The sequence below is a fragment of the Xenopus laevis genome, chromosome 1L, assembly GCF_017654675.1.
Source record: "Xenopus laevis strain J_2021 chromosome 1L, Xenopus_laevis_v10.1, whole genome shotgun sequence".
Lineage (NCBI taxonomy): Eukaryota > Metazoa > Chordata > Amphibia > Anura > Pipidae > Xenopus > Xenopus laevis.
Window position 1 is genome coordinate 47,821,701 of NC_054371.1, and position 16,183 is coordinate 47,837,883.

The following is a 16,183-nucleotide window of genomic DNA, read 5'->3' on the forward strand; positions in this document are numbered from 1 at the left end:
TCCCATGACATGACACTCTCATCCATCAACACATATAAATACATAGTACCTTCTCTCCCCACGTACCAGTCTTACCAACCCATATACAGTAACTACTCACAGATCCTTCACCCCATCCCCAGGTTCCTCTATCCTACATTACTCCAAGTGCCAATAATAGTTTGCTACTCTTATCCAGTGTGACAACTTCTGCCTTTTTATGGGGTCTCGCCCTTAAAGGAAAACTATACACCTCAAACAATGTAGGTCTCTATAAAAATATAATGCATAAAAAAGCTCATGTGTAAAGCCCTGTTTTATGCAAATAAAGCATTTTCATAATAATATACTTTTTTAGTAGTATGTGCCATTGGGTAATCATAAATAGAAAATGGGCACTTTAAAAAATAAGGGCAGCCCCCTGGGATCGTATGATTCACGGTGAACACAAACATACCAAACAAACTATACTTGTTAGGTCACATGAGCCAATTAACAGACAGAGTTCTATCTTTTGCTTCCATACTTCTTCCTATTACAGTTAGAGTTGTAGTATTTCTGGTCAGGTGATCTCTGAGGCAGCACAGAGACCATCACGAAATGGTAGTTCAAGGCAACAGATGTAGAAGGGCAATATTTTACTTAAATATATATTCTAGTTTGGTAAAATATGCCACTTAATTTGATATAAACGATCTGTTGCTTAAATATTCATTTTGGGGTTATAGTTTTTCCTTTAAGTGCCAATCTACTAAACTCATTCCCACAAAAATCAGTTCCTTCCCCCTGCCAATGGGTGTTCGTAGATAGTCCACAGGCAGCACACTAGTACATACCCCAGTATCAAGTCTAGGGGTGTTTGTTATCCCTGAGAAATATAGGGTGGGGCGAACTGTGCTGGTTAGGGAACTTTTATAAACCATTTAAAACCATGAAATGTCTGCATATTTTTTAAATTATGTATATTGCAAAGTTGCTTGAAATTATGTTTACTTTTCAAAAAGATTAAATTAGGTTTCCCTATAAGGGAGGGTTTACAGTAATCTAGGGCCTGATATGAGGCATAAAATGTTAAAGTACAGTATATTCCGCCACTTCACATCTATTTAAAATTTTTTATGTTTGCCATTGGAAAATAAAACTTTGCATTACCTGAATTCCAATGTGTCAGAGAACCCACCTCACTCGAACATTCTATTGGGCTGTTAGTGGGACTTGTGGCTCAGTTACATTTACAAATAATTTCACTGGCACTCAAATCCAAGAAGGGACAAGCCCATGCCTCATTTATTTGTGAAGGTGCAACTTTTCGGTTGAACCCCTTTTTCATGCTTGACAGCAGCAAGGTTTGTCCCTTATTGGATTTGACCTGAGTGCCAGTGAAATTATTTGTACTAAACGAGGAGGTTACCGAAGCCTTCTTCACCAGGCACCGGACATTCACTTCACGGAGAGCCAGGGTGTGCAAGCTGGTAATACTATATTATGCCTCGGGTACATTTACCCCATATCTTTGTAGGTTTCCTCCAAGACTCCAAAAACATACAGGCAAATAAAATAACTATGGACCATAGTTTGTGTAAATGTAATCGGAACTGTAGATTGTAAGCTCCGCTTGCTGGGGCAGGGACTGATATGTATAATCTCTGTAAAGCACTGGGGAATTTGTTGGCACTATATAAACAATTAATAATAATAAAAATGGTACAATGTCTCTTTACAAGAAGAAGAGCTTGCAGCAGTAAGAAAACTCCTGAGTGCAGTTTCATTAGAGAAACAACTCTAAAAGAGCCAGTAATGCAGCAGCAATAATAATAATATGCCATTATTACAATCAAAACCTCCAGCTCAGACATCTGCTTTCTTCCCAAGGATTTGTTGGGCATTAGGGTAAACGGTTTAGGTTACTTTGTTGGCTCAGGTTCTTATGGGGGTTGTTTGAACAGAAATTGCTTGGTATATTATGAAGGAGGAGGCCAGGTATTAATCACACATTCTCCGTTCGCATTTCAAGACTGTAACCAAACAGCCTTTCAGTAATCAGATTTACCAAATAGTTTCCTTTCAAAGAAGGAAAATGTGACTTCAAGAATTTTGCTTTGCTTTATGCTTCAATGAATAAATGTAATTGAAATCTGAAAAAAAGTTCTGCACTATGAAAAGGCCAACGTATTTTAAGTCCTGGTGCTGCCTCAAGGGTAAAGACACCAATTCTCATCTGACAGCATCCTGCTAATGAGTCCAGGGACTACATGAACACTGGCGTTCAAGCCCATAACAAGTTCACAAGGTTACTAGAGGAAGAACAAAAAAAAACCATGCCATTTACTTCCAGTCAAGTGAAAAACATGCTAGAACTCAGAGGGAAAAAAATCACAAGTAATAACCATCACGGCACTGTAAGTACTGTAGCACTGCAGAGGTATAACCTGCAGCCATTAGGATGCACGGCAATTACAAGAGGAAGCCAGATACAGAATGAATAAAATAACTTACTCCGAATGCCATACTACACAAAAAGAAGATGGCTGTTGCTCTACCGCTTAACCCCTCCAGGCCCAGAGTAAGGCATTTCTTGAGAAATTAAGAGTTTAAAAACAGATTACATATTTTTGCTTGAAATCCTCATTTGCGGTCATAAAACAGCACATATACAGGTAGGGGACCTGTTATACAGAATGCTCGGGACCTGGGGTTTTCCGGATAACATCTTTCCATAATTTGGATCTGGATCTACTAGCTGGTTTTGTTTCCAATAAGGAGCAATTGTATCTTAGGTTGGATCAAGTACAAGGTACTTATTATTACAGAGAAAATGGAAATCATTTTGTTAAAATTTGGATAAAATGGAGTGCATGGGAATAGGATAGAGGGCATTCGGTTAACCAATCTTATACCTGTTTTCTATAATCATATTCGACCCTAAATGAAAGTTTTATGCTGAAAATTATTTGGCTTCTTTTACTTTCTCATTGTTACCAAGAGAGGCATAATTATTATTAATTAAAAGGCCATTGGTCCCTCAGCAAATATGTAAAGTTGGGTACCCTCCATTCCACAAACTGCTGATCCATACCTGGCCCCCCTGCAGTTGTAGGCATTCTTATGTGCCACTGGCTGTCATGTTTAGACAGCCTCTTCCATGCTTCCAAATAAGCAAGACAAGTACATACCTCCCAACTGTCCCATTTTTCATGGGACAGTCCCGATTTTGCAGAAAAACTTGTTTTTTACAACCCACTTGAAAATATTTTCTATATACATTTCATAAAAACTTAACCAAAATATTTTTGAAGGTCAGAACAAAAAGCAAGTTGAATTAAAGCATTTACATTCCTTTAAGCTTGTGGAATTTGGGGGGGGGGGGGTTATTCTGTGGCAAGGACAGAGTTAGCCCCAAGCAAAGCTGACGGTCAGGGAGTGGTAAGAGTTGTAGTACAACAACATCTGAAGACGGAACACGTTATTACATATAAAGTAACAGTCTGGCAATTTATTATAGCTGGTTTTATCCTTTGTATGTTGCTTCTTAGTTATTAATTCATGTTTTGCACAAACATCATGTTCCACATAAAGGAAAAATATGCAAATAGAAAAAAAGCTCAATTAACCCAATTTCACAGTGCTATGACCAGCCACTTTGTTCTGCTGAATTACAGTCTTGCACAGCGTCTTTGAACAAAATAATTAGGAATGCAGCCGTTTCTTTTCTCTTAATTGAAATGATTAAACTTTATAAAGTTTAAAGAACTACATTTAAGCTGTGGGCAGGTTGCAGTGTTTTATCATGAGTTTCATAAGTTCATTTACTGGCGAACAACCACTTAAAAAGAATAGCACCTTGCTTTACTTTTTCTTTCAAATACAGAGTTCTCAGGAGACAGGGCTGTTCATCTGAAGGCCAGTGGCCTAAGAGCATACCTCCCAACTGTCCTGTTTTCAGAGGGACAGTCCCTCTTTTGACAGCTAAACCTGCAGTCCTCGTTTCTACTGAAAAGCTCCAATTTTCTCTGCACTGAAAAGCCAGAAAAAGAAACAATGTTTTGAACTCAATTGGCTTTTGGCAGAGAGCCCAGAACAGCCACAGCTGCAGATAAGATACTTTCGTAACAATTTTGAGATAAGCAAATAAGTAATTGTAACAATATAAGATAACAGGTCAATCAAATGCCCTATAAGAACCTAGTCAAAGACCTGACTTGAATTCAATAAGAATGAAATCTTTTAGAGAAGCATAGTACCAGTCTGAAGATGAGAAAAGTGCATGAAAAACAGAAACACGCCCAGGTTAGCCAAGTTTGTAGAGACTTACCCCAACATGCTAGCAGCTCTAATTGTATAATTTCAAGTACGCAAGAGAGTCATTACAATGAGACACCAACATGGGTTGGGTTATTTGCAGTTTTTAGCAGCTTACTTTACCGGCAAAGTTATATAGAAGCCACAAGTCAGATTTAAATTTGATCTTAGAACGATGTCACTTAAAGTAGCCATACATGTAGAGAATTAATCAATTTGGGCCCTTTAGACCTATGCAGCCAGATGTCGATCAGGCAGTTTTGATTTTCCTGTTGAATCAAGGACCGCCTTGGTTAATTGATGCAGCCCTCGCTCCGACCACTCGTATACCGTTGTTGTAATCCAATAATTTGGCCATAGGGCCAACATTTGGATATTCTGATAGACCGATATCATCCACCTTAGCTGGGAAAGATCTACTCGTTGGACGACCTCACCAAAAGAGCGGATTTAATATACTGTAGGGCCACCTTTAGTCAGCTGAGAAAGAAGGACAACAAATATGACCCCCCCCACAATTTATACATCACAATAGACTATTATCAAGGTAACTTTTCCAAGCAACTATTTAATAACATAGCACACTGTTGCTAGACAGTCTACTAGACCATTAAGAACACATCATATAATAAAATTATATGCCCCGTGTGCTAAGGAAAGATAAGCCAAATGGCCATACCTGTGTGGTCCAACCTGTACAGCGGATTTAATATTGTCTAATCTTTGCAACTTTTTCACTACCCCTTCTCTCCCTTTTATTATTAACATGCATTTGTATAGCGCCAACATATTGCGTAGCGTATCCCTTGTCCTATCATCCTATCATCCTTCCTGTTCTTTGGGTGAGGGAATGAAAAACTTAAAAAGATACTGCTACCGCACAACTACCCTTTTTAGGGTTAGTCCACATGAGCAGATTCGGGGAGATTAAGTCGCCTGGCGACTAATCGCCTCTTCTTCTGGGCGACAATCTCCCCGAACTGGCTTTGCACGTCTTCCTATCGGCTATAATCAAAAGTGGTCTGCGCTAAAGCACACGCAGCACTTCATTTTCCGAAGTCGCCCAAAGTTTCCTTGTGAGGCAACTTCGGAAAACGAAGTGCTGCTACACAGAGAAGAGGACCTGACTCTTGCAAAAGCATGCTTTCATTCTTTATCTAAAAAAAATAGTTTTTTTCTTGTCTGACCTGGCCTAAGATACACCCTCAAGAACTACAAATAACAATTATGCTTAATATAGTGCTGACAAATTAAAACAGCACTTTACAGAGACCTTCATCATTCAAATCAGCCCCAACCTCAGTAGAGCTTCCAATCTAAGTTTCCTATCACATTCACAGAACATACAGGGTTCAGTTTCATTAGGAGCCAAATAACGTTTATGTTTCTTGCGTGTGGAAAGAATCCCACGCTGACATGAGGAGAACATACCCTTAATTGACAAATCTATTTTTAGGGACATTTCAGATATTTCCCTCTAAAAAACCTGGAAACTGATCAGCTGACAATTTCTTTTTTTTTATTACTCATAGGTAATACAAAAGCTTCATTTCAGAGCAGTTGAACAGAAACTACCACCCAATAAAATGTATTTGCCAAAAGTGAATCATGACCACCACACATAATTACTACAGATATGGGACCAGTTATCCAGAATGCTAGGGACTTGGGGTTTTCTGAATAATGGATCTTTCCATCATTTGGGTCTTCATACCTTAAGTCTACCAGAAAATCCTGTAAACATTATATAACCCCAATAGGCTGTTTTTGCCTCCATAATTGGATTAATTATATCTTAGTTTGGATCAAGTAAAAAATACTGTTTTATTATAACAGATCCAAAAATTTGGATCATTTTGATAAAATGAAGCCTATAGGAGAAGGCCTTTCCATAATCCAGAGCTTTCTGGATAATGGGTTTATGTATAACAGATCCCATCCCTGTAGAACCATTTTTTTTAAAGAATTAGCCTTTACCTGTATAGTGTTCATACACAAAACGGCTGCCATAGAATTAGACTTTCTGGGCAATTTTCCTGTACAGATGAATGCAGAACATTGGTTGCGGGCTACATGAGGCCCAATCCCTTCCGATTAATTGTTGCATGGAACCTATACATCCGAGAATTGTGTGTCATACTGGTGTTTTGCAAACCATTATAGACTTTCGTGGAACAATGACACAAACAACAATACTGAGATATTATTTACAAGGCATTTGTGCCAAACAGTATAAAACTCTTTGATTAATAACAAGTGCTCCCAAGTGAATTCTATAGGTTCATAGATCACCTTCAGTCAATGCCATATAATTTAGTTCAATGACCAACAATAAGCATCTGTAATATAAAGGTTTGGCAAAATATTTACAGTTTCCTTTAGATGTAGCTGCAAAGTAAGTGGTCTGTTCATCACTGGGTCGAGAGTCATTCTGCTCATGGAAGGGGTCACCAATCACTTTCAACCCTTCTCAAAAAGCAAGATCAGAATAAGCATCAGGTGCTTGTGCACCCACTAAATTTTTTCCTCTTATTTGTAAACGATTCAACCAATCGGATGAATCTCTGCCTACAATCCTGTGTTGTTCATTTATGCACAGATTCCCATCTACTGCTATGGTGAGCAATGGATAAACCTGGGGCTGTCTGGTTAACAATGCTTGCTGTGACCTGTGCTTACACATCAATTAGGCATGATTACATGACAATTAGGCATGATTACATGACAATTAGGTACTTTTTTACACATTGATTAAACAGACTAGATTTCCTAGTAAGAATGTATAAATGCTTATAATGCATTGGCGTACTGCTTAAATAGCACTGCTATGCACAGCAATGAATAATAACTACTATAATCTCAACAATGTCATTTTCAGGTTTACCCATATTGTCACTCCAAGGACATCAGTTGACAGAAAGAGAAAGTGGCGACTTCCATATAATATAGTAGAGCCAGCCACCAATGAATAACACCTTCTACATGGTGAGAAAGCACAAGAAATCACATAGGCACAAGTACAGAAAACATGCTATCTAAAGAAAATACAGTACAGTACAAGCAAACACAGTATGAGACTAAAGTAATGTATCAAATAATAGTTTAGGAGCAGTTTTTATTGTTTTCTCCAGCCTGAGCGTAAGCTCTATGAGCCTGCCGTAATTTCAAGGACAGGTGCTCTAAAAAAAAATTGGGGGGGGGGAATTTTTTTTAAAACACTTCACACAAACCCTTTTTAATTGGGTTTGTGTTGTTCCCATATGTTTATTCTCGCTGATACTTATGCCAGGACTTTCAGTGAGTTTCTATACCTTGAGAAGCTTGTGAAACATGGGAATGTGTTTTTAGCGGTTATCTTTCTGAGATAACAAAGTGGAAAGCCAAGAATATGAACACGGTTGAAACTGTCACTTTCTATTAATCAGTAAAAAACAAGTGTACTTGGGGTTTTCCAACCACTACACTATATAAAGGTTAGGGCCACTTGTAACATACAGATAATGAGTGTTCTGCTGACGGTGTGCTAGTGCATTGCTTCTTGTGGAAGATGACAACCATTGTGCTGGAATGCTGTGCACTTGGGTAATTTACCTAAGAATGTAGCAACTCTTCAAGCACACTCTAAGGCTTTTTCCTTTTGCTCATAATATTATAAAAGTTATATGCTTGTATATGTGTCCGGTGGCTTTTAACAATAATAACCCAAGCACAAATACATTTATGCAGCAGATATTTCTAAAATGCAATCAAGATGGCACTAATACCCAGAATGTTATCATTATTATTTACTGACATCTCCATGGGAGATTTTTTTGCCCATGGCATGCCCATGAGCTGGCATGACGCTTACCTTAGTGAAGCCCTGTGATGTCCAGACTATGGAAGGGTTGACCAGTCTGGATCTATCAAAGCTGTTCGTCAGAGATTTACAAATAATTTATTTGCAAAAAAGTTGCTTTTATATAAAACAATACATTGCTAAATACATAAAAGCGGCCAAACATTGAGTGACACACTTGTGCAGTCTGGCTGATTTCTGCTTAACTGCTAGAAAAATGGTGCATGTTATGCAACCTGAGAATGCAGTTTTGCTAGACAGTCAGTTTCTGCAAAGTGAAACGTTGGTTTGAGAATTCCTCCACGAATGTGCATAAGGGTAATGGTCAATGGGGAGATTTGTTACCTGCAATAAATGTGCGCTACTGCGTGCAACAAATCTCACGAAAATGCTTCTCCACCGGCAATAACATAAATCACTGGTGGCATGAAGCATTCCCATAAAGTGGTATGTAAAGCAGAAAACTGCCTTTCCAAATTTGTGTAGTGGTAGACACAGAAACAAGAGGGCTGTACCTCCCTTTCCAATTCTTCTCAAATGAATTTGTTAATCCCATATGGTAAAGGAGGAGATTTACGATTTATTTCTTCAGCCAATTGTATCATAAAATCATGCAGAATCAAACGGTTTTGCATTTGAGCCTCTCGTAGAGAAAATCTGCACATTAGCCTATCCATGGCTGAGTCAAGGTTTCACTGCAGCAACTGATGTCACCAAATTGTTTAGTTAAGGGTTCAGTTATTTTTTTTTCACTCAATTTCACCCACGTTTTCCTGAAGGTCAGCATTATTGTTTTACAGACTAATTACTCCAAAAAGTTTAACCAAACACAAAATCAAAACAAGGTCAGTTTTTACACAGTCGAATTCCTGGAAAAACTAAATATCAAAATGAAAAATATATTGCTTTGGACTTTTTTTTGGGGGTGGGGGCAAAAGCTGGCAATGGTTAGCAGACTCAAAGTAGCAGTGCTGCAGAGCAAAGGACGTATCAGTTATGGCTAGATCCTACCACAATCCCATACTCATCTGTAAGTACAATTTAAAGATTTTTGGGAATAAGCCACACCGGATTCTTTTCATGATTCAGGATTATTTATAGGGACGATATTCTAACTGAATACTGCTATATATTGTACCTTCATTGATTCACTTTCACTAGAAGCAAAATGTAGTTAAATATTTGCCTGGAACAGCAGCGAAGTGGAACCCCATAGGAACCTTTGTTCTTTTCATTTTGCATTTATCTTAAAGCTAGAGGCTTTTCCCATGGGCTAGGAGTTTCTTGATGCCATTCAGAATTTCTTGTAGCTTTAATTTAACTTAAAGCAAGAGGCTTTACCCCAAGGGTTTTCTGTACTCTTTTAAGAGTTTGCTGTGGTTTTAAAGTTACTGTAGTACAAAGAGTTCTAAGCCATGGAAGGAACTGCATGAATAAGGAATGACTGCCAGCATTTCATATGGTGTGGCTCACATTTCCAGGGTCAGACTGGCCATAGGCATAGATCCTTACAGGCTTGGAGCCATTCCCAAAAGGCTTATTTTTGTCCACCATAAACAGATATTATTTAGCATTTTCTACATCCAAGACAAGCCTTCCAACGTTTGAAGGATCAAATGAGGGAAATGATGCCCCTGACCATGACCAGTTACACCAGCATACCCCTAATTCGGCCCACTTTCCACTAATCCTTGTCCTTATTTAGGTCCATGATGTGGGACAGTCCCGAATAAAAAAAACAGGACCATTGGGAGGTATGCTGAAGGCTATGTCACACATAACACCAATAATGCCAATGTCTGTCTGTAAGCAGTGACAATATTATCATCATCAATATTTCTACATTTGACTACTAACATGTTACTCAATAATGTATATACAATTATATTTTACTTTGTACATATACAGTATATATGTATAATATACATATATGCATTGTTTCAAATATATTTTAAAAAGCCTATTAAAAGTTTATTAAAAGCAAAGTTTCTAATATGGCTCATGCTCCTTGAGTTATTCTCCCTTTGCCACCATGATAAATAAATGATTAACATGTAACCAATTACTAAGAGAGCTTCTGTCTTTGTAATATAATAAGTGGGCAGAAAACAGAGCAACAGTCATGTTGTTTGAGTACACAAGTGTAACTAGAAAAATAACCCATAACAATTATCTCTGCTAATGCCGCTTTTTTTTAGAAACTGTCCCTAGAGAACAGTTTTCTTATGGAAAGTAAGAAATGTATTAATGGCATTAGATTAAAAAAACTAATTCTAAGCAATTATTATTGTTGTTATTTATATAGTGCCATAGTCTCCCACAGTGCTTCACAGTGTAATAACAGTGCATTTTTAATTTTCATATAGCGTCAGTAGCATTTCTTTTAGTGCTAAAATTACCAATAATGCATGTGTGTCCTGCCAGTGAGGTCCTCCTGGGTGTGTTTTCATCAGAGGCACTTATGAGAACAGCCCACACCCTCTCCTGCAATTCATAAACTACATCTCCCAGTATGCTTCAACAGAACAGAAGGTAACCTTCTAGTGTGGATTCCACAGAACAGGAGAAGGGTCAGATCTTTGCTAAATATCAGCATGCCAGACACTTGATATACAATGGCACTGCGCTAGTGAGGAGCAAGCATTACCCAAGTTGGTAATATGGACTATTTTGTTACTTTGATAACAGGCTGTTATATCTCCTTCCCCAATGATGGGTGCTACTGGCCACTGAACTCCAGTGCCTTAAAGGTAAGGCCACACGATGAGATTCAGGGAGATTTTGTCGCCTGGCGACTAATCGCCTCGTCTTTTGCCTCAGTGAGGCAACTTCAGGCGACTATAGAAAACACATCGCCGCGTGTGCATTAGCACAGGCGACTTTTCATTCTAGCCAATGGGGGAAAACGCAGAGGTAGTTCGGGGAGATAGTCGCGCAAAAGACAAGGCGATTAGTCGCCAGGCGACAAAATCTCCCTGAATCTCCTCGTGTGGCCTTTACCTAACTCAAAAGTATACTGAGTGATGCCAGGTGGGGCGACATTCCGACACTGGAAGAAAGAAACTTTCATCTGACCATAGCAAAACTTCATCACATTCCATCCCAACGTTATACATTATGCTACAGATTTCCGGATTAGGAAGTGAGGAGTGCACAGGATACTACAGCATCAGATAACAATTTCTCCCAAGTATTGAACTCTTTTAACCCAATATTTTTGGGGATGTTACAGTAGGACACAGACACTGAAAAACTGAAATGTGTTTATACATAACCATTTTTCACAATTAATGGTCATTATATCATTATAATGCACAAGATCCATGAATACACTCTAAATTCCATTTACAGTTGTAATTAGTGTTTACTGATGTATTTGTGTCACGACACAATTTGTATTATAAAAAGGTCTCAATTTAATATAGCCATGGAACTTCTAATAATATTCTTATGTTTTACAGGGGTACATTATTCACTATTTAAGGACCATGTAAAATATATCCTTACAGACTGTGCTTTGCGAAGTCTCTGGTCTCACACAATTCACTGAACCCATGTATTTCATCCTGTACTTTACAGCATTAGGTTATTAGATGTAACAATGGAGTTCCGAGCCCCATACTATTATAGGGCCATGGAACTCTTCTGTAACTTATATCATTACATTTTGCAACAGGGGGTGCATTATTAGCTATGTAAATAGTTGCTGGTCTATCATGTAACAGCAAAAATCGATATTTCCAGAGTTAAAGCATCAGAAAAGAGACATCAAGGCATTGTATAAGTGGTGCACAAAACTGTAGAAAATTTGAGTGAGATTTTTAGTGGATGTCCTATTCATTCCGAAACTCACCAACATTTTCACATATCTTTAACATTATTGTGAGTTGGAGGGTGGCCTTAAGAAATGCTAGACAAGAAACTTGAACCAGAAAAATCTATTCAGATCAGTTTGTACTAAGCTGGCTATACATGTTAAGATCTGCTCGTTTTGGATCTCAGGCCACCCACTGACCCGAGGCCAACCATCATACCGAGAGCCAACGGAGATGCATCACATGAGGACCTTAACCATTTGAGTTTTCAAAACTACCAGATATTGATTGGCCAAGCCACGCCCACAAATACAGCCATTATGCTGCCAACACAGTCAAGAGGATCTGACTCATCAGCATCTATCTAGCCCATGTATGGCCTGCTTTACGTAATAAAAATCCTATATATCGAGAACTGAAAGTTTTTTCAAAGTCTGGCAAACCTTATATACTGAAAGTTGGCATTAGCAAGGTTTTTTCTTCATTCAACTATTTAAATTACACTACTGTAGATTAGAGGGAAGAAAATAATGAATCATAAAACAAGACTCGTATATACAAATGCGCTGCATATGGAGATCTCAGCAAGTTGTACTCAAATCGACTAAATTTGAATGACTGGTTGAAGGAGCTACTGCACGTTAAGACTTTTACGTATCACTGACTATTAAAGGAGCAGGAAAGTCTTCTTCCACTTGGGGGTGCCAGATGTTAGGCACCCCCAAGTGATTGTATTTACTTACCTGAAACCCCGGGCCGGTGCTCCTATCAGCAGAAAACTGCACCAGCCAGGGGTTCTTCCAGCGAGCACCATGGATCAATCCTCTTCCGGCTTCTTCTTTCTTCAAATTTCCCGGGCAGACGCATGCGCAGCAGAACAAAACAGCCGACTTTTAAGTTAAAGTTCGGCTTTTCGCTCTACTGCACATGATCAGCCACGAGAAGAAAGAAGAAGCCAGAAGAGGATTGCTTTGTGGTGCTTGCTGGAAGAACCCTGGGCCGGTGCAGTTTTCTGCTGATTGGAGCACCGGCGTGGGGTTTTAGGTAAGTATATACAATCACTTGGGGGTGCCTTACATTTGGCAGCCCCAAGTGGAAGAAGGCTTTCTTCACCTTTAGAGTTTTAGAAAGCAAAGAACACTGCAGAACATGCTCCAAGCTGTGATCTCAAATAAGTTAAAAGAATGCCTATCAGCCCTGAGACACCACTCTGGGAGGTCCAACAAACTGAAACGTTATTGGCCGCATGTAACTTTCACCTGTTGATAGTGTCTCTGCACTGCTGGTTCTAACTCTTGAAACAATGAAAAACCATGCAAGGTAAACCAATACTGCTTTCAAGTACAATTACTTTTCCTAATAAAGCCATTAAAGTTTAGAATAAATGTAGATAGATAAGAAATTAGAATGACATTCTTGTTATACAAAAAAAAAGAATGATGATATTATTATACAATGAATATACAAGGACATTTGATGATGTAGAACACCATTGTTGTGGTACATTATCCTGTGATCATATTTCCCACCTGAGTAGGGATGAACAACATACATACCCAACATGAGACTATTACACATCCAGTACATTTATATGGCCCTGGTTGTTGTTTTAACAAATGTTTGACCGGAAGTCTCTTGTTACATAAAATATATATAGGAAACCAGAGCGGTGATGGTCACCCTGCTGTATATTGTATTCAAAATAGTAAACAACCAATCGCTTTCTTGCTGACCATATGGGTGGGCCCCTTTCCATTACATTGGTTCCACTAGATTAGTCAGTTCCGCAATTTGGGGACCACTGACATTCAAAAATGAAACGCTAGTTTGTGAAAGTGCAGAGAATAAAGAAAAATGTTTTTATCATAGACCGTTGCTGTGATGTTGAAACTTTTAATGGACCAGTTAGTAAACCAGGGAGGAAAACGTCGTTATAAATACAAAGAACATATAATATTGTGTTACACTGATTAGCTTTCAGCATATCCATCTGGTCTGTGCACCCTGCGGCCCTCCAGCTGCTGTGGAACTACAACTACAAGCACTGGCAGGGGGAGATGCTGAGAGATGTAGTATAATAATAGCCGGAAGATTGCACGTTGGATATCCTTCCTATAAGAAATTGTGATCTCCGTTTAGTGTGGAGGCCAGACTTGTTCCATTGCTAGTGGGCCTCACTTTAACAGCAGGCCCTAACTGTGCATGGTGTCCTAGACACAGCATTACTAAGGGAAAAAACTTTCAGCGGCAAACTAAAGAGTGCAAGCTCACTACAAACAATGCCTCTCACACAGAAGCTTGTGGCACTCGTCTCCCCGATACACAAGCAAAGCTGCGAATTCCTGCACCACTGGTATTTGTACCCATGCAGTGACAAAACACATTCCAGGCACTGATAGCAACAAGCAGCCCAGGGCCAATGAGCAGCCACTGAAGGAGGGAGCCATTATTTAGCTGCCAGTGCCTCACACACCACAACCAAAGGCTTCTTTTACAAATGCCCTGGTTTCCACGATGAGGAACTTTATAACTGTAAACCATTGTACTTCCCTGTCCCCCAAGGATAACGAAACGCCGCTCTTAACCATTTCAGTACGTTACACTGCACAAGGAGGGAAAGTAAGAAGTTAACTTTGGGGGCATATTGCTCAGCATAGGGGTTTGTCATCTCCTCAGAGCCGAGTCACTGGAATGTAGTGTACGTTTTTTCAGACACAGGTTTGGTTAACCATTCCAGGATGACTTATACTAGACTGTTAGTGATTATTTGCCTGCTGTGGCCCTGGGATTCGTAGTTCACCAACCTATAGGTAATAAAGGATTGTAAGTGTCTGTGCAGTTATTAACAAGCAGCCCGTGTTTTCCCACTTTATAAATAATAATAATGGCGAGAGTGTGGGAAAAAGTTAGCAGCCTCTTTAGTCTGGCAAAAAAAAGTCCCATGCCCCACCCCCTCAGAGTTAAGCCTCTCTCTCTTGCTTCACCACATTTTTTCTCTTTTTTTTCTTCTTTGCAGAGCCCAACATTCCTGAGCTGGCTCCTCCCCCTTCCCTAACAGCTCCCCGCCTCCTTCTCCTGCCCTGCCTATCTTTCTCCCCAAACTCCCTCCCTCTCATCCAAGCACACACAACACAACCTTACAAGTCACACAGCTGCCAGCCATATAATAGTGAATGTATTACAAGTCATATCACAAGTTTGGGACAGTGTTGGCTACCCCACTCACTACCCCTGCACAGTCTCATCCCCAACTCTGCAGGGAGGAGGAAGAGGGAAAGTAGGACTGCTGCTCATTCCAAAGGGGGTGTTGCAAATTGATTTGAGGGGGGACCGAGCCACCACATACCTGTCCCTTGGGTCAATCCAACTGGTCTGTCTCGTGTTGTGATCGATATAAAAGACTTTGCCGTCGTAATCCGTCGCTTCTTCCCAGCCATCCGGTAAAGGCAGCTGCCCATTGCCGTTCCTAGGCATGATCAGGCTCCTCCATAAGTCCACAACAGGGCTGGGAGGGGAGCTAGCGATGTCCTTATGGAGGGAATAAAAGCAGGAAAGCCCACCCTTCCAACAGCGCAAACTCCCCAGGCTTTATCTAAGGGCTCGCACCGTAGGCACGGATTCCACGGGCTCGCCAGTCAGCATGTCGTGCTGTGTGTCCGGCAGCATGAAGCGTGGGGTCTGGGCTGCAGGGCTCCCGGGCTGGAGATCGCAAGGAGCCGTCTGGGTTAGGATCCGGGGAAGCCAATAACCTCGGCCTGTTCCCAGCCAGAGACTCATTAGCATGAGATTAGCATCCGTCTCATCTGCATGCACATTCCACTCTCCCGCATTCCTCATGCTTAACCCTCCGCCTCCCGCAACCTCGGCTCTGCCCCCAGCCTGCCGGCCAACTCGGCTACAACTCAGGCAACATGTGCTCTGGGCCCCCGCTATCACAGGGGCCCCTCACAATTTGCAGCAATTGTATATTCTCTATTAGGCAGCGCTTTATGGCTTCCTGCAGCAGTAGTTTTTTATTTTTTAGCTCCTATGTAAACCCCTGAGAGTCAAGGCTGTCACAGTTCAGGGCACCCTTTGTGCAGCCTGCTGTAGCATTTCACTTTTTAGATTGTCAGCTCTGTTGAGCAAGACCCCCCTTTGCCTCTGATCAGTATTTGCAGGTAATTCGTACCTATACAGTATTCACTTCTATTGTACAGTGCTGTGGCCATAGACGTAGAGATCCGCTCATTTGGGCGATATCGGGCTGATC

At 40.2% G+C, this 16,183-nt stretch overlaps 1 protein-coding gene across 1 annotated transcript in view; it reads right to left on the reverse strand.

The window, feature by feature from the left end:
• Positions 1 to 15,792, reverse strand: part of wwc2.L (WW and C2 domain containing 2 L homeolog) — a 102,429-nt gene extending 86,637 nt beyond the window's left edge. The window contains exon 1 of the mRNA XM_041589108.1: positions 15,278 to 15,792. Coding sequence (XP_041445042.1) covers positions 15,278 to 15,405 — 128 coding nt within the window. The 5' untranslated portion in view covers positions 15,406 to 15,792. The remainder of the gene's footprint in view (positions 1 to 15,277) is intronic.
• Between the last annotated feature and the right edge of the window lie 391 nt (positions 15,793 to 16,183).